At 38.1% G+C, this 18995-nt stretch overlaps 1 protein-coding gene across 1 annotated transcript in view; it reads right to left on the bottom strand.

Annotated features, from left to right (window-relative positions):
• Nucleotides 1-490: 490 nt before the first annotated feature.
• Nucleotides 491-18995, bottom strand: part of lamb1a (laminin, beta 1a) — a 44096-nt gene continuing 25591 nt past the window's right edge. The window contains exons 21-33 of the mRNA XM_056265024.1: nt 18383-18607; nt 16847-17064; nt 16650-16746; nt 8060-8429; nt 7765-7949; nt 6738-6979; nt 5635-5841; nt 3692-3836; nt 3392-3599; nt 2261-2402; nt 1977-2153; nt 1726-1885; nt 491-1018 (exon numbers count right to left, since the gene is read on the bottom strand). Of these exons, the coding sequence (XP_056120999.1) occupies nt 879-1018; nt 1726-1885; nt 1977-2153; nt 2261-2402; nt 3392-3599; nt 3692-3836; nt 5635-5841; nt 6738-6979; nt 7765-7949; nt 8060-8429; nt 16650-16746; nt 16847-17064; nt 18383-18607 (2516 nt within the window). The 3' untranslated portion in view covers nt 491-878. The remainder of the gene's footprint in view (nt 1019-1725; nt 1886-1976; nt 2154-2260; nt 2403-3391; nt 3600-3691; nt 3837-5634; nt 5842-6737; nt 6980-7764; nt 7950-8059; nt 8430-16649; nt 16747-16846; nt 17065-18382; nt 18608-18995) is intronic.

Below are 18995 nucleotides of genomic sequence, written 5' to 3'. Positions count from 1 at the left end.
AATGCATTGTTCAAAAACAAAAAAACAAACAAAAAAATACTCGTTTTACACAGACTGATGAATCCTTGAATTAATTCAATCAGTTTAGCGCAATGACTTAAGCTCAATATAGCGAACAAGGAAATCACTCTGAGCTGGTTCTTTATACTGATTAAAAAAATATATTCCAGTGAGGTCTGATTCACGGGCCAATGACTCTTATGATCTGGTTATTTTATTGACATTGATGATTCTCCACATCGCCACAGTACAGGTCCACCTCCGCTCTACGGTCATTACCCAGGTCCACCATACCACTACTATAGAAATTAAAACAAGTAGCATAAACCAAGTAAAAAAAAATGGATTAAGGAGTGATTCTTCCACATTACATAAGTCTCGACTGTTATTTCCATCTTATAAAGTTTCATTAGAATGCTCAGATTGTATTTTATAAACTCAACGATGTGTTGAGGGAGTGAAAACAATGACACAATTTCACACTGTAGTATTAAGTAATAAACTTGAGTTTATTCTGATTTCTTTTTCATGGCATTTATAAATTGATCCAGATATCTGTGACAGAAAAGTAGAAAATTTTTAGGCATATTTACATTATTTTACTTCTAATTTCAACAACTTTTATCCTAAATCGAAACATATGAGGTCATTGTAATTGCAGTCTCATAGTTATGTTTGGCATATCTTACATTCACTCTTTGATCTTTTATACATTTTAAAATCCAAATTACATTTTCTTGTGGTCGGAAAAGTGTGTAACACCCTTCCATACAGTGACAAAAGATAAATGTGTGGGTAAAGTTGTAGCTGTAACAGTTGTAAAACTTTTGCACAAAAAGATAATATAATTTATGTTCCTAATGCAGCCAGTAGTAGCGTTAAAACAGACAGGTGCTGTAGACGGTAACTTTGTGACTGATCTCCTGAAGCAGTTCTTTCACAGCCTTCTCCAGATCCACCAGCTCATTGGCCTTGTCCTCCAGCAGCTTCTGATTTTCATCGTAGCTCTTCTCAAGATCTGCAAAACAACAGAAGTTTAGCTCTTCCTAATTGAGAACACTAAAATCTAAATTGAAAACAGTTGTATGATAGTTCTTTTTAAACTAGTGCTGCACCGAAATTTTGCCTTCCAAAGATTTTAGATTTTGGCCGAAATTATTTTGACCGAAACAGTGACGTTTAATTAGTATGTCGAGTTTTGACCGTGTTCAGCGTCTGTTTTGTTCACACAATTTTAATAAGCTTTGTGCTTTGTTACTTTTAATATAAAACAGAGTCTCAACTTTTAAATGATGTGGATTTTATCACGAAATTCAAACAATAAATGACGTTCTGGCATTTTTTTGTATCCGCTCAATTAGTGTTTCGATGCACTGAATTACACATTCATTATATTTTTATTGTTAGTAATGTCTTCATTAGAAGTTGATATAAAAACTGCCTAATGTGTGATTTTAAATGTTTATACAACTTTTTTTTGTGTTGATTATTAAATGAACGATTAATTATTTGATTATCAAATAAACTTTTGGTTTTCGCCCAAGTGCATCCTGAATTTTGGGTTTCGGCCCAGAATTTTTATTTTTCAGTGCATCACTACTTTAAACCTCAATGTTTAAACAGTTTTAACCCAGAAATCACTTTAGAGTCGCAGCTCTGTTACCCAGTGAAAATGCTGGTGTTGCAGTTGCTCTTATTTCGTGCAGATATGCACTATCGACTTACTTTTCAGAAGCTGAAGTTTCTCGCTGGCCTGTAGCAACAGATTTTTGGCTTCCTGTTGGAGTTTCTCTGCTCTTTTCTTGGCCTCTGCCACTCCTCCAGCCTTCTGTGTGATCAGCTCTTCAACAGTACTGTACTTGTCTTTCAGCTCTGAATCCAGATCCTGCATAAATGGCCAACCACAACATACGAGGTTACAAACGCAAAACAGTTAATACCAAACCTTACGTAACATGTCCAGATATTACGGGCACCTTTTTGAGCTGCTCGGCCAGTGCGTTAATGCTATCAGCCTCTTTCTCTGTGCTGTTGGCGCTTGTAGAGGTATTGAGAGCCTTTTCTTTCAGCAGAGCTACATCGCTTTCCAACTTCAGGAGCCTTCGGGTGGCGTTACTCAGTTTTAGCTCTGAGTCGGATGTCTCTGACTCGACCTTTTGTACAAAAGAGTCACTTAGATTCATTCAAAAGCAGCAAAATGTTCCTGTCCAAAACAAGCCTAGAACAAATGACTGGTGATTATAAACCAGTGCAGACTCACCGAGACCAGCAGGTCTTGTGTCCCCTTGATGTCAGCAGTGGCCTGTTTCAAGGCCTCGGTCACAGAACTCTGAGCGCGTTCAGCCTGCTGCAAGGCCTCCTTCACCATCTCAGCTGTGTCTTTGACATCTGTCGCCTCCTTCCTGTGAGAAATAGAGACCAAACAAACGTGTTGTTCCATGAACTGGCACTAGGTGGCAATACTGCCACAATCCACAGATATGGTACACATTAAAGGGACAGTTCACCCAAAAAAGAAAATTAGCCCATGATTTACTCACCCTGAAACAAACAAAATCATATTTCTTTTTCCCCATTCAATGATTATTGGTTTTATTGAAGAACATACAGAAACTTCGGGAATCAAGTCGAGTCAAATTGATTTATATAGCTCTTTTCCAAACACACAGTGTTTCTGACAATCATGTTGTTAATAATTATAATATCTTAATATGAACATGCTTTATAGTCGCATTTAGCAGATTAGAGATAAGCGATAATATAGTTTACACTTTGCAAAGATACAATCATTCATGTAGTTGAGATATATCGCTATATTAGTATATATCGCTTTATGTTAGTGTACTGCATGTATGCGAATAAAGTTATATATCCAACTTTATATAAAGAGCTTGGCGATAATGTTTTTTTCCAACAATATAAATAACCAAGCTATCGAGATTCTATATAGCCGAATCTTTTACATGAATATACTGTATGTACGCAGGCAAAGTAGGTTGTTCTATATAAACTAAATAAATTTTTTTGATCATGATGATATAACAATCAAGCAGTTGAGATTTGCTATATAGTACACACTGCTTAGCAGGAGTGTACTGACTGTATCCGAGATAGGTTGGATATAATAAAAGTTGAGAACCACTGCTTTAGTGTCCCATTACTTTAGCACTAGAGGCACAAATCCCAGGTTTTTTGTAATAAGAACCATTAAAATGGACTATTGCAAAAAATAACCTAGCATGCAAAATGGCACATTTTGATAATCAGGTTGCAAACCTCATAGAAAAGTAGTAGAAGAATAAAATAGCTCAGGTTTTTGTGTAGCCGATTTGTGACGGGTGCCTGTTCAAACTGTATCAATCTGTTCTCTGGGATTGAAGATATCTCAGACCTGGCCTTGCGGGCTTGTTCCAGCAGGCTTTCTGCTCTCATGATGTCGTCGGCACTCTGGTTGAGGATGTCCTCGACATCGGTCAAGCTGCCCACACGCTCCCTGATCTCCGCTGTCAGGTTCTGCAGCTGGGCTGGTGTGGTGGGCATCTGCATCTGCAGAACCTCATTGGCCACAGCCTCGATGCTTTCCAGGTCCGCTCCATCTTCTGAAGAAACGGACACAGTAGGAGTTGAAATTCAAGCCAATGTTCACCATCCGAGCAACTTAGCTCAAGGAAACTTGCTAAGTGTGTCTTACGAGTGAGGAAGTCTCGGATCTGTTTGATGAGTTGGCGTAGCTCCTCGTTGCTGCCGTCCACGCGTTTTTTGGTCTCATTGGTCTTCTCCAGCACCTCCTGAGCATTTAACTTTGCTTCGTCGGCTTTCACCTTTGCCTCTGACACCTGAACACACATATTAAGGACTCTTTACAGGGATGTGATTTTTGCATATTTATCCCACCATCTGCAGGACACTACTAGCATGTTAGCCAGGCAAGTGCCAAACAAGAGTCAAATTCACCATTGTTACTGTTACTCGCCAGTTGCCCGGAAACTTTTTTCTATTAATTTTGACATCGCGCGGTGGTGTGAATGTGAAATGGCTTAGCGCGATCATCAAAATATTAATAAATCATATAATTATATGGTCTGACGCGCTGCATGTTTCAGAGTAAAGCCCAGCACTGTGTTCATTTTCAGTTTCCATTCACAGTAAATGCTTCTCTGCAAGTGCTGTGTGTTTGAGTCGCTTATAATTAGCATTTGGGAACGCAACATGCGCCAACCATCTTCCCAAATTCGCCATGAGAATTGTTTATCTGTTGTTGTCAACAAATAGAAGCCTTAAAGGGATACTCCACTTTTTTTGGAAATAGGCTCATTTTACAACTCCCCCAGAGTTAAACTGTTGAGTTTTACCGTTTTTGAATCCATTCAGCCGATCTCCGGTTCTGGCGGTACCACTTTTAGCATAGCTTAGCATACATCATTGGAGTGGACAAGACCATTAGCATTTCTAAAAAGAAAATGACCAAAGAGTTTCGATATTTTTCCTATTTAAAACTTGACTCTTCTGTAGTTACATCGTGCACTAAGACCGACGGAAAATGTAAAGTTGCGATTTTCTAGGCTGATTTGGCTAGGAACTATACTCTCATTCCTGCGTAATAATCAAGAAACTTCACTGCCGTACCATGAGAGCAGCAGGCGTAATGATATGACGCAGCGCCTGAAAATAGGCCACCTTCCGTCAACACAACGGAATTATTTTCAGGCGCTGCGTCATATCATTACGCCTGCTGCACTCATGGTACGGCAGTGAAGTTTCTTGATTATTACGCAGGAATGAGAGTATAGTTCCTAGCCATATCAGCCTAGAAAATCGCAACTTTACATTTTCCGTCGGTCTTAGTGCACGATGTAACTACAGAAGAGTCAAGTTTTAAATAGGAAAAATATCGAAACTCTTTGGTCATTTTTTTTTTAGAAATGCTAATGGTCTTGTCCACTTCAATGATGTATGCTAAGCTATGCTAAAAGTGGTACCGCCAGAACCGGAGATCGGCTGAATGGATTCAAAAACGGTAAAACTCAACAGTTTAACTCTGGGGGAGTTGTAAAATGAGCCTATTTCCAAAAAAAGTGGAGTATCCCTTTAATGCCTCCCTGTGGTTTTACGACAAAATAAAAGCTCAATGGTTTTACGCTTGAAAGCAAAGAAATTAAGACAACCGTAAATGTTTCTATTGTAATTTTACTGTTGTCCTGTAAAATAAATAAAAATACAATAATGATAATAATTATAAACATTGTTATTAATAATAATAACAATACTATTAATATTTTGTATTATAACATATATTGTATTACAATATATTATATTATTTTTATTTTACAGTACAGTAGTACCTATTGCAATTTAAGATATATTTGATTAATTTGATCAAATATATTTTTAATAATAATTCTTTTTTTGTCCTTGGCTGATCACATGCCTGCCTTTAAAGAAAGGATCCTTAAAGAAGAAACCGTACAATAAAATGCATTTGTACAATGTCTAAAATGTCTTCAAAATGGCATTCAGGAGTTTTCAAGTGAAAAGATCCGATTAGAGAATGAAAATGCAGAACATCTCTAGAAAATAATTGCAAAATCCTTTATCATATCAATAGCAGATACAGTGTCTGCTGAGAAACCTCACCATTTTGGACAGCTTGTCCACTTCCTCCATGGCGCTGGTAATCTCCAGGTCAAAGTCCTTGGCTTTCTGCCAGGCATTGTGGGCCAGCGTGGCAAGGCCATCACATCCCTCTCCTCCACACTTCCCGTTCCCTTCCCCGTCCACACAGCTCAGGCCTCCACAGGGAGAGTCGGCACAGTTCTCAGAGCCAGCTGGACTACCACATGTCTGTATCCGAGGAGAGATCACAACGGTAAAACTAGGTTTTAAATGAGCAAAACTCACTGTCATGATGCTAGAGTGTTCTGAGTGGTTACAAATCAAAAAAAAAAAAAAAAAATTCCAATCACTTTTTTAACGTAAGAATGCACCTAGTCCTCAACAAGCCGCACAATTTGGGATATTGTGTGATCAGGAACAAAAGTCGAGGATATCTAGGCAATTTTAAAGTGATGTCAAAATAGTTTTTCTCACACTTGATTAGTTCCTGAAAACGAAACTTTTGCTGATAGGTTTTTACGTGACGTCACGCTGCTGCATCGCGAGAGCGCGAAAATTCAGATGGAGGGCAGGAAGTGAAATAGCTGAGGATCTGCCATCAATGTTTTGTGTAGTTTACGGCGGCTCCAATCGTTCTAATCGAGAAAAGGGAAAGGGTTTTTATAGAGTACCAAAGATTGTCATTCATAAAGGTGAGAAAAGTAAAAAGCTCACAGAACAACGCCGGAAAAAGTGGATTTTTAACGTAACGTCTGCGATTTGGGAGGAGCAGAGTCTGTTAATGCCGTGTCTCTGCAGCGACGGTATGTTAGCTAGCCAAAGTGTTTTTTTGTGTCTGTGCTTATATAGCATTAGGTTGTCGTTCAGGGGATCAGTGGGAATGGGACATTAAATGATCAAGGTAAATTAGACTCAATACGGACTCTCCGCAACGGTTTCCTCCATAGACGTATTCTCCATGTTTACTTCCTGCCCTCCATTTGAAATCGCCCCGCCTTCCCGCGTCATCAAAATCGTCATCATAATCACGTGACTGAAACCCAGCTATTGAAACTTTAGTGCTGTCAAGTAACTAGATAAGCACTTAGCATTGACCATGATCATAAATCTGCTGACTGCTTTACCTTCTCGCTAAGCTCAGACAGGTCCAGAGTCTCTAGTTGTCCTGCCAGGTTGTCCAGTTTTGTCGAAAACTCATCCTGCCTTTGACTGAACTCTTCTTTGGTCTGGTTCATCAAGTCCTCCGTTTCTGTCCGCAGGACGGCAGACTGATTGACCAGGTTGTATGGGTCACTGGTGGAGGCATTGGCACGGACCTCCGCCTTCTGGGACTGCTCGTAATATCGATTCACGCTGGCTCTGGCCCCTGTAGACCGAAAAAGACGGTGAAATGATGGATTTTCCTGGTCAAGAAAAGTGGTTTACATCTTGGGCCCTATCATGAGCCAGGCGCGACGCAATTTTCATTTTCACGTCGTGCTCCACCTGGTTTAAATAGCAAATGCATTTGTGCCCATTTGTGCGCCCATGGGCTGCTGGTCTGAAAATGAGGCACGTTGCTATTTTGATGCCACTGAAATAGACTGCGCCATTGACCAACTCAAACCTGGTCTAAAGTCAATGGCGCAGTATTTTTTTGTGTTATTTAAAGGGCGCATTAGTAATATGCTCCTATAGGCGGGTCCACAACGCACGTACAATCTGCTTATTACACACACAGGGATGCGCAGCAGCACACAAATATTAAAAATAAAAGGATTACAATGTAAAAGATTAATATTGTGTACATAAAGATATGGTGGGCTTGTCCCGTAGATGTTCTGCTTGCACGCTTTAACTTCGCGCACGAGCAGATCCGTTTCCTCGCTAGAGAAGCGTTCAGTTTTTCCGCTTGCAAATTCTGCCATGTAAATAGCGAATCCGCCATGGCGCGAGTGCAACTGGCTTTTAAAGGGAATGGGAGATGAAACTCTGATTCGTTTTTTGCACGTTACGCCCAAAACACACCCGTTACTCATTAAGGGACAACCCTTTTAGACCGTGCGCCGACCATTATTCACGTCGTTAAACTAGCAAAAGTGGATTCAGACACGCCATTTAGACCATGCGCTTAGATAGTTAAAATATGACCCCTTAAGTTATATAACTCACCTCGAATGTCTGAATTCTTCACAAACTCCACCTGTTTCTGCAGGTCTTTCACCATCTGTTCCAGTTTCTGAGCTTCTTCTTTGAGGGAGTTCAGTTTGGTGTCCGTGCTGTTGTTGTCAGATGAGATCTCGGACAAGGTCTCCTCGGTCAGGTTAAGGTTGGTGTTCATTTCAGCCATCAAGGCACTTTAGAGAAAGAGGATTATTCTTATGAGAAGAGTCAATGATCTCTCAATGCGAACTAATAAGAAGGATCTGCACTTGCTTCCACATCCCTAAGTAAGGATGTAACTTACGTAGCTTGTTCGAGAAGTCCCTGGATCTCCGTCAGAGGCTGAGTGGCTGGATTCTGGGCGAGGATGTTGCGGATTGAGTTGGCGCTGCTTTCAACGTTATTGATGGTGGCCTGGTAGGGTCCAGTAATGCCAGTGGCTTTGATGGTATTGACCTTCTGGACCAGTCTGTGGGTCTGATTGGTGAGATCGCCTACAATCACGTCCCATTCGGCAAAGCACTGATGGCAGCGCTCGCACTGTGGGAAGTCGCCCGTGAAGCCTCGAGCGCACGCGTCACATCGGGGTCCGGAAACACCCTCCACACACACGCAGTGACCTGTGGCCTTGTTGCACTGCTGCTCCGCGATGCCTCTCGGGTCACAGTCACATGCTGAGAAAATATACAGGAACACTGAGGTTTAAGTACAGTTATTATCGTTAATTTAAACTATTAAAAACATTTTTGGGAATCGAAATTAAGCTGAAATACAATCAAAATATTAGCTACAAATATTTTAACTAAATAGTCGAAATTTTGCATTGGAAACGAACTAAAATAGTTTAATTTGAAGCAATATAATTACTAACTGGAAATAATTAGAAATTAACCACTGAACAAACTAAATCTGAAATAAAAGTAAATGAAACCTAAATAGTCGTATTCAAAAAATAATTAAAAAAATCACAACAGCAAATAACAAAATATCTCTAATTTAAAGTAAAATGAACACTGAAAATATAAAAATAAAAGCTTATTTAAAATATAAAAAAATACAAAATTCTAAGATTGTACAACTCTGGTCTAACTTCAATGCAAATCCATACTCTTAAGCTTAAAAATAATAAATTAAAATATATAATTTAATTAATTTATATATGAGCATTTTTTACATGTATAACAAATGTAAATATGTGTGTGTATATATATATATATATATATATATATACAACATTGGTTAATAAATTAAGAATTCAACAATGATGTGGTGTGCTTTGCATAAATAATTAATTAGTAAAAGCTTGACCAGATTTATGTAGATTGAGTCTACAGAATGAGATCGACATCAGAAAAAGAAAAATCTGAAAGGCTGAAAGAACTGATAGGATAAACCTGTGCAAGATTTTTAAGACAGCAGCATTTACTGGCATTTTCTGTCAACGGCTGCAAACTTTGAGTTCCAGTGACCTTATTAGGCTGGAGTTTAAAGAGTGGGTGATCGAGGTGGGAGTGAAGCATGAAGGAAAAGACTGTTTGCCCTCTTTAGTGCTGCACTGCTAGTGTTGTCTCAGAGTGTTTGGTGAACAAAAGCCAGTAACTGCCCACAATGACAGACGAGACGCTTGGCAAACACCACATCAGGAATGACCTGACGTGAGGCCCTTAAACAAACACACTCATCCACAGAACATTCTAGGAAGTTTAACAACCTTGTTAACCTTCATCAAGACCTTTTTCACCCAAAAAAAATCTGAAAATCTTCTATTTTTTTTAATTCAATAATCAACAACCATTTAGCGCTCTTCCAAAACCTAGTTAATAACATTTCTTTTTTTTCAGCTTTTTTCAAATGGTTATATTTTTGATTATTTTAATCATTTTTTACTCATTGTCGTGGATCACAAGATGTTACAGGCCATAAAAATATCATCTTTTCTGTAAAAAGTGTCTTATATAGCTGAAAATCATTATTTCTTGTTGTCCGAATTAGTCTGTGTATTTTACTTTTGGTAATATTTCATTTATTGTATTTATAAAAGCCCTAAATAGATATTTTCCTAATTCTAAAATGTTCCTAACACATTAAATTGTTTAAAAAATAACTTTTAATCTTATAAAAATGTGTCCATAAATCTTGTGTAAATTCTGGTACCATACTTTGCCTTTAAATTGGTGGAGTTGTACACCTTTGCAGTGCCGATTTGGCATTAGAGGGCAGGAAAATGATGCTAGCTAGATAGTTTGGTAGCTCATTAGGAGTTGGAACAGAGCCTGTGTCTTTCTGAGTAGATAAGAAACCAGGAATTCAGGACAATGCATGTGACACATAGAATACGTGAATGGGGACCCTGTCTGGGACGGTTCATTTACTTAAAACGCATTCCAGTGTGTAGTGATTACACACACATTCCACGGTAAAAGACTCCTTCACCTAAGGGCACTAATGCATACAAGGTACTAGAGATAGGGAATTATCTCGGAGGTTAATCCCTGCTATTATCCAGGGGGCCTCAGGCGGCACCAGGGGTGTTTCTTGTTGGGACAATACGGTGAATGTGACCCCTGGAGACGGCGACTGGCATAGGAGTTTTTGTGATGGTGATTTGTAGCAATTTACACTCTTACAAACGAACAAAAACACTAGGACATGCTTTTACAGTCTAGGAACACATCTGCATTTTATTGTTTAAAACCTGGCTTGAGAATTAAATGAACCTTTTAAAAGTAGGCCTAAAATAAACACGCTTCTTGAAGATCGAATGCAATGCGTTTGTGTATTCAGCAATCGTTTTTACACTTTTCATAGACATATATGGCTAAGGCATGGGGATGTAAATCTTTAACATCTCATGCGCTGTTAAACATTCATGACGGTGTTAACAAGCTCTCGGAAATTATGCCTTTAAAAACGTACCAACTTCTGGGTTAGTGATGTATTTGCCAGATTAGTGTAAACAGTAACCAGCCATGAAGCCAGCAGCCGCTGCATGAGCAATATCCTTTTTCTGTCAATAAATGAAATCTCAACCCAACTAAAGACCTGCAATAAGTTCTAATCTAAACTGTCAGTAGGTTTTTATTCACAAATAGAGTTTTACATGGTTGTCCGATACAGGAAGGTATGTATCCCTTTCCCTTCCATCTGTTTTTCCTCACTATGCAGATAAGGTTATTGTAAAAATGCATGGGAGGAAAGCTTTCACATTCCTTTAATCTCTTCCTATTCTAGCTTATGATACTCTAAGAAAAGTCTGAAACTTTGTATTTTGAGCACTTCTAGCCTCTTCACAGTGAATCGCTTGCTGTATTCCTCCTTTGTATGTCGCTTTGATTAAAAGCGTCTGCAAAATTAATAATTGTAAATGTATCATTCCTTTCACAAGGGCTTTTAGAGTTTAAGTGGCATTCAAGGAAAATTTTACCAAAATTGTTTTACTTGGGAATGCACCGATATGAAAAATTTGGCCGATACGATAACCGGTAATTCTTTAAATTTGAAAGCCGATAACCGATATATTCGCCGATAAATCTAAATCCAAATTTTATATAACTTTTGAGAGCCTGATTACAAAAACAAAAGTCTCACCAATAAAAGCCATGTCCCAAGCACACAATTATAATTTTATGTAGCTTATATAACAGACTTGCGATGCACATACTGCACTTCCTTTTTTGAAGTGATTCAAATCATATTTCAAGCAATTCAAAAACATCATGGTGAACAGTGCGCATCTGACGTGTCTCAGATGAAGGAAAAGGAAATAATCCATTACTTATCTGCTTTAATATATCCACCAAATTTTCTTATCGGGCCGATAACGCTAACATTACAAATGAACATATATCAGCCAATACCGATATGGTGGCCGATATATCATGCATCCCTAGTTTCACTGTTCGGCTAGAGTATTTTGCAGAAGCAAACGTTAAATTAGCTTGTGCTTTAACCTTTTACATTTAAGATATAGACTGAAAATATGTCTTAATATCGAATGCAATTTTGCATCTTAGGTACAATAATCATTATTTAATTATTTAAGAACAGGACAAAAATAGCGAATAATTTTTCTTTCAAAGTGTGGCTAAAACATGTCTATGATATAATATATAAATCATAAAATATATATGTATAAATATATATATAAATGTAAAAAATATATTTCCTGTATATTATATACAATATTTAATTTACACTGTATATATTTTTTTGAATGGGTGAATGTGAGGCAATATGTAAAGCGCTTTGGTGGCCATTGGGTCTGTGAAAGCGCTATATTAATGCAGTCTAAAAAACAATATAAATTGAATATATATGCTGTCAAAATGAAAAATCGCAATTAATCGCATCTAACATAAGTTTTTGTTTCCATAATATGTGTGTTATTTAAATATATATATATATATATATGTGTATATATAAGTGTGTGTGTGTGTAAGTATATATACACAGACCCGCACACATACATATGTAATATGTATAAATATAATAATATATATTACACATATATTATTAATCGGGATTCTTTGATTTGACAGCACTAATATATATATATATACACTCACCGGCCACTTTATTAGGTACCCCATGCTAGTAACGGGTTGGACCCCCTTTTGCCTTCAGAACTGCCTCAATTCTTCGTGGCATAGATTCAACAAGGTGCTGGAAGCATTCCTCAGGGAGTTTGGTCCATATTGACATGATGGCATCACACAGTTGCCGCAGATTTGTCGGCTGCACATCCATGATGCGAATCTCCCGTTCCACCACATCCCAAAGATGCTCTATTGGGTTGAGATCTGGTGACTGTGGAGGCCATTTTAGTACAGTGAAATCATTGTCATGTTCAAGAAACCAATTTGAAATGATTAGAGCTTTGTGACATGGTGGAAGTAGCCATCAGAGGATGGGTACATGGTGGCCATAAAGGGATGGACATGGTCAGAAACCATGCTCAGGTAGGCCGTGGCATTTAAACGATGCCCAATTGGCACTAAGGGGCCTAAAGTGTGCCAGGAAAACATCCCCCACACCATTACACCACCACCACCAGCCTGCACAGTGGTAACAAGGCATGATGGATCCATGTTCTCATTCTGTTTACGCCAAATTCTGACTCTAACATCTGAATGTCTCAACAGAAATCGAGACTCATCAGACCAGGCAACATTTTTCCAGTCTTCAACTGTTCAATTTTGGTGAGCTCTTGCAAATTGTAGCCTCTTTTTCCTATTTGTAGTGGAGATGAGTGGTACCCGGTGGAGTCTTCTGCTGTTGTAGCCCATCCGCCTCAAGGTTGTGCATGTTGTGGCTTCACAAATGCTTTGCTGCATACCTCGGTTGTAACGAGTGGTTATTTCAGTCACTGTTGCCCTTCTATCAGCTCGAACCAGTCTGGCCATTCTCCTCTGACCTCTGGCATCAACAAGGCATTTCCGCCCACAGAACTGCCGCTCACTGGATGTTTTTTCTTTTTCGGACCATTCTCTGTAAACCCTAGAGATGGTTGTGCGTGAAAATCCCGGTAGATTAGCAGTTTCTGAAATACTCAGACTAGCCCTTCTGGCACCAACAATCATGCCACGTTCAAAGTCACTCAAATCAACTTTCTTCCCCATACTGATGCTCGGTTTGAACTGCAGGAGATTGTCTTGACCATGTCTACATGCCTAAATGCACTGAGTTGCCGCCATGTGATTGGCTGCTTAGAAATTAAGTGTTAACGAGCAGTTGGACAGGTGTACCTAATAAAGTGGCCGGTGAGTGTATATATATACACACACACACACACATAAACTATGCTAGATGCGATTAATCATGATTTAATCAATTTGACAGCACTATATGTTTAAATATATACACGTATATCACCTTTAAAAGCTATACTAAAAAGCTTGACCACTTGTCTGAACTTAAAAACTCTAAAACTGAAGTGCCATAACCGATCAGAATTCTTGACTGAAGAGCAAACCAGACACAAAATGTACAAGACAAACTACAACCTACAAAATCTCTAAACAAATCACATGTGGTTGGACAAATCTCAAAGCTTGGGATTTCACAAGATTATCAAACTAGCATTTAAGAGGAAACCACATAAAGCACAGCTCAAACTGAACAGACGCTCAGTCCTGTGTTGGGAAAGGGAAGAGCATGTTGAGGGCGAGTCAACAGAAGGGTTATAGAGGGGTAACTGGATCTTAGAGGAACACAGGGGGCTTCCTGCTCCATCCGGACTCTTTAAACAAACGGAGGAGTGTGGGGGTGGAAATATCTTGGTTAGCAAACCGCCTTTTCTGCTCAAAGAGAGTCCAAAACCAAATGGCCAAATGGGTTAATAAAGTAATAGTTTTATTTCATTTCCTTCGTGTCATTCCAAACACGTAGAATAAAACTGTTTATATGACTTGTGTGGATTTCTGTGAAAAAGACCAAAGTGTTATTCACTGAAAATCTCTTTCGACAACTTATTGGAAATGCTGATGGTGTCGTATTTTACAGTACATACATCATCCTTGATTGTGAGCTGTTAATTGGGCAGAGATGAGAAGTTCTAATGAAAAGCTTCACAACCGTCTTGAAGGAGATCAGTAGATAGTAGACACTCCAGTAGATGCCTGCCAGAAGCACTTTCCATTAAAGCACCAGAAAAGTTCAAATAGATTTTCACAGATATGTTCTGCACAGCCACAAATACAGTCAGAGAGAGGACAAAACCTCTTTTCTGTGAAGGGGTACTGCTTCAGATAGCCATAAGGGGAAAGCCCACGAATACAAAGGTGCATTGTGGGAGCAGAGAGGATATTGCGAGGCTTCGACAGATCCCCCCACGAGCTCGTCATGGTCACGCACATCTGGGGCGAATCAAAGGGTGGGCCGAGGGCTTTTCCATTCTGCTACACATTCCTACAAAACTGGGTTGCCTACAGTTTTTATGGTTTCGAGGTTTTGGCAGAACTCACCATTGGCGTGTTTCCACTGTCAGCAGAATGTGTTTAGTTGTGTTCTTTGGGTTTGTTTAATGTTCAGCAGTGATGATTCAAATTTAAGGTTTACTTTCTTTTAAACTAAATGTATTTAATCATTCTGAAGACATAAAGTACACACTACTGTCATATGCGAGACTACATGGGTGGGGGGGAAAAATATACTAATTACAATATAAACTTAAATAATATATACAGTATATTTAATCATTCAAAACTTTGAGGTAAAATTGGGGAAACGTTTTTGAAAGAAGTCTCTTATGTTCACCGAGGCTGGATTCATTCGATCAAAAATTCAGTAAAACAGAAATATTATAAAATATTATTACATTTTAAAATAATTGTATTCTATTTTAATATTTTTTTAATATGATTTATTCCAGTAATGTCGAAGCTGAATTTTCAGCATCATTACTCCAGGCTTCAGTGTCACATGATCCTTCAATAATCATTCTAATATGCTTATTTAATGCTCAAGAAACATTTCTTATTATCATCATCAATATTGAAAACACTTGTGTTATTTTTAATATTTAGTACACTTAAAGGTATTGTAGGTAGAAATTTTATAAAAAACTTTTTCCCAAATTTGTTTAAACTTTCTATATATATATATATCAATGCATAATTAAAATGTAAGTACTCTGATAAAAATAGTATACAAATCGAGTGACTCTAGACCGTTTAATCTGCACTAAACACAGCTCATTATTTCCTTCCGGGACGAAACAATGGATTGGCTTAGGCGACTGTCACTCTCTCGCAACCATGGCAACACCCCCGCTGCTACATGCGCTGCCCACATGCGCGCACTCGTTTGACTCGAGGAGGGTAAGAGACTAGTAAGAGACACAATTACATGCAAAACACGGCGTATATGTTATGAATCTTACACGAAATTCACCTTCATCACAGTGTAACTGATTGTAATGGGAAACCGTGTATCAATGCAACCTGTTTTTAGCCATTTAGCCATGTTAGTTGTTTATATTCATAATGATAAAGTTAGGTATTTTATTACATGTGAGTCTGACATGATGTCACTACATGCACTGCTCCTCTCCGCTGGGCGCTGGTAAGCGCGTCCTCCAGCTGTGAGCTGTCGGCATCGCGCGTTCATGTGTTTTGGGGGCGTGGTTTTGGAAGGAGCCCAGAATGGAGGGGGTGGAAGTGAATGGAGATAAGTAGCTGTGTTTATTACAGCCCTGAGAGGACTACAGACACTCGATTTTTATACTCTCTTTTCCAGAGTACTTACATTTTAATTATGCATTGATATATATAGAAAGTTTAAACAAATTTGGCAAAAAGTTAAAAAAAAAATCCTACCTACAATACCTTTAATAACCGTGATGTATTTTTTTCAGGATTCGTTGATGAACAGAAAGTTTTAAATAGCAGCATTTATTTGAAATAGAAATCTTTAGTAACATTGTAAATGTATTTGTCACTTTTGATCAATACAATGCATCCTTGCTGAATAAAAGTATGAATTTCTTTCAAAAATCCAAACTTTTGAAATGATAGTGTAAATAATACACTACAAATTAAAACAAATAATGATATAAATAATATTAAAACCAATAATACACAGAGAGGAGCATTATAAATGTTTTTACTGTCACTTTTGATTAATTGAATAAAAGTGGTAAAAAAAATCTTAGACCCTAAACTTTTGAAATGGTAGTGTAAATAATATAATATAAATTAAATAATAATATAAATCATTTTTAAATTGTATCAATATTTTCTAAATAAAATTAACAAAATAACGCCCCATAATATATTATTTCCTGGAGAAATACGTCCCATTATTAAAGTTAAATGCATTGCAAATATTATAAAAGATTATCATAATTCACTGGGTAATTGAATGCACTAATATTTTTCATTATTTTCTGAACTCACCGTGGCATCTGACCTCAGGGTTCCCCCAGAACAGTTCTCTACACTCTCGGCAGGTTCTGCCACCAAACCCAGGTTTACAAGAGCACTGGCCCATTATCTAAAGCACAGAGGATAAAAAACACACACAAATGAATCCACCTGAAAATGTGTACTTTGTTACTATCCCAAACATGCGACGGCTGTGAATGTGGTCTAACCTCATTGCAGGAGGAGCCGAAGGAATGGTTGAGGTCGCAGTCGCAGGCCTCGCAGCCTTTCCCGCTGGCCATGTTCCAAGTGTCCGGGGCGCACTGATCGCAGTGCTGGCCCACCACGTTAGGAAGACATTGGCACTGTCCGCTGTTTAAGTCACAGTTGCAGTTCCCCTGAGAAGGGCACGTCTCCTCAGCAGTGCCCATATTATTACAAACACACTCTGAGAAAGAAGAGGACAACATTTTTGAAAACTCAGGGGCCAAGAATCAAATCCATACTTACACAAAATGCACAATATGTAAGTTTTTTAAATGTCCTTTTAATTGTTTTTTTATATACTAGTAAAAAACCCTTTAACTCTTTCCCCGTCATTGATGTAATTTTCCAGCATACGTAGGGGGCGCTATAAAGCATCTTCTGAAAGAGTACAGAATCTGCGGATCAAAACAGGCGAAGAAGAAGCAGAAACAAGCGATAAAGAACATGCGTACAATGGGTAAAGAAGAAGCAGAAACAAGTGCTTCAAAGACACTTGAAGGCAAGCCTGCAACCTTAGCAGAAAAAAGCGTAACACAGCGTTAGCAGGCTAAGGGAAGGAGATGTCAATGGAGGAGAGGCTTCACTATGCTGGGAAAATGGCTTCTCATTGAATGAATCGACAGCCTATCGGCTAATCTTCAATATGTTTGCTCTTGACTTAAACATTAGTTTTAGATTGATCTACTTATAGAGTTTACACCGGAATAAAATGTTGTTTTATTAGAGAAGTCACAGACAGGTATGATTGGTATCCGCAAACAGTGATTGACTGTCGCACAACTTCAATGACGTCAAAACTGTAATGTTATTGGTTATCCAGGCACACATGATCAAAGTTGGCCGTTATGCTCTCTCCAATGGTAGAGCCACGTGTCTCCCAATAATAAGACCATCTCTGATAGAAGATTGCTTACGCACATGTAAAATAACACGATCAAACATTAAACAGCATATAAATCAAAACTGCCTAACGTTACAGAATGAAATGTCGACCCAGATAGGGTTAACGACTGTGAATCTTTGTAGGTGTTTATGGACTCGATCGTTTTGAATCCGTTCCGGACTAAGTCTTTGACAAAAACACGTTTTTTGTTTAAAATGTTGGGGGGGTTTTATTAGACACAAAGCTTTCAGCATAAAACAAGCTGGAAAAAAAGCTGTATGTTCAGATATTCATATATTCTGGGGGCCATAAAACTTTTGTGAAAATGCTGACACTGACTGGCAACTTTAAAAAAAAAAAAAAAAAAAAAACGCTGGTGAGGAAAGAGTTAAACTAGATTTCAAAAACTAAACTTTTTTTTTTAAATTGTACATAATCATGTTTTAAATAAAAATATGCATTAATCAGGCATTGTATTGGCAATAATAATTGGTATCACCCAAAATTTCTATATCACTGCACAACTCAATTGTAAATGCAAAAAATACATAATAAAATATTTAGATCATATTTTTGGAAATGTTCAGTATTGAAACTGACTTCTTCAAAAACTTACTTCTGCAACTCTGGGTCAGTGCATTGCCGTAATAACCAAGCTTGCAACGGTTGCAGTCCTCGCCCTCCGTGTGGTACAGGCATTTGAGACAGGCGCCCGTGCGGGCGTCACAGGACCCCGGGTCCATCATGTCAATGTTGTTATTGCACTGACAGGAGCGGCATTCTCCGCCCACTTCGTGTGGGTTTCCGTAATAACCAGGGGCGCAATCTTCACACCTGGCACCTATGGGCGACATGAGAGGAGATGTGTTAAATTACAGCTTTCACTACAAAAAAATTACATATTGCAAGGTACAAAAAAAAAAATATATATATATATTTCAAGACAAAAAATAACCATATTCTTCGACATACACTAAGTTTCAAAAGGTTGGATTCTTTTTTTTTTTCAAAATCAAAGGAAATCTCATGCTAATCAAGTCTGCATTTATTTGACCAGAAATACAGTAAACATAATATTATTGTAAAATATAATTACAATTTAAAATAACTGTTTACTATTTGCATATATTTTAAAATGTCATTTATTCCTGTGATCAAAGGTGAATTTTCAGCATCATTACTCTGGTCTTCAGTGTCACATGATCCTTCAGAAATCATTCGAATATGGT

Source organism: Rhinichthys klamathensis, unplaced genomic scaffold (assembly GCF_029890125.1).
Source record: "Rhinichthys klamathensis goyatoka isolate OS25496 unplaced genomic scaffold, OSU_Roscu_1.1 h1tg000228l_1, whole genome shotgun sequence".
NCBI lineage: Eukaryota > Metazoa > Chordata > Actinopteri > Cypriniformes > Leuciscidae > Rhinichthys > Rhinichthys klamathensis.
Note: the sequence above shows the minus strand (reverse complement) of the source record. Positions and strands in the feature narration are given on the sequence as shown.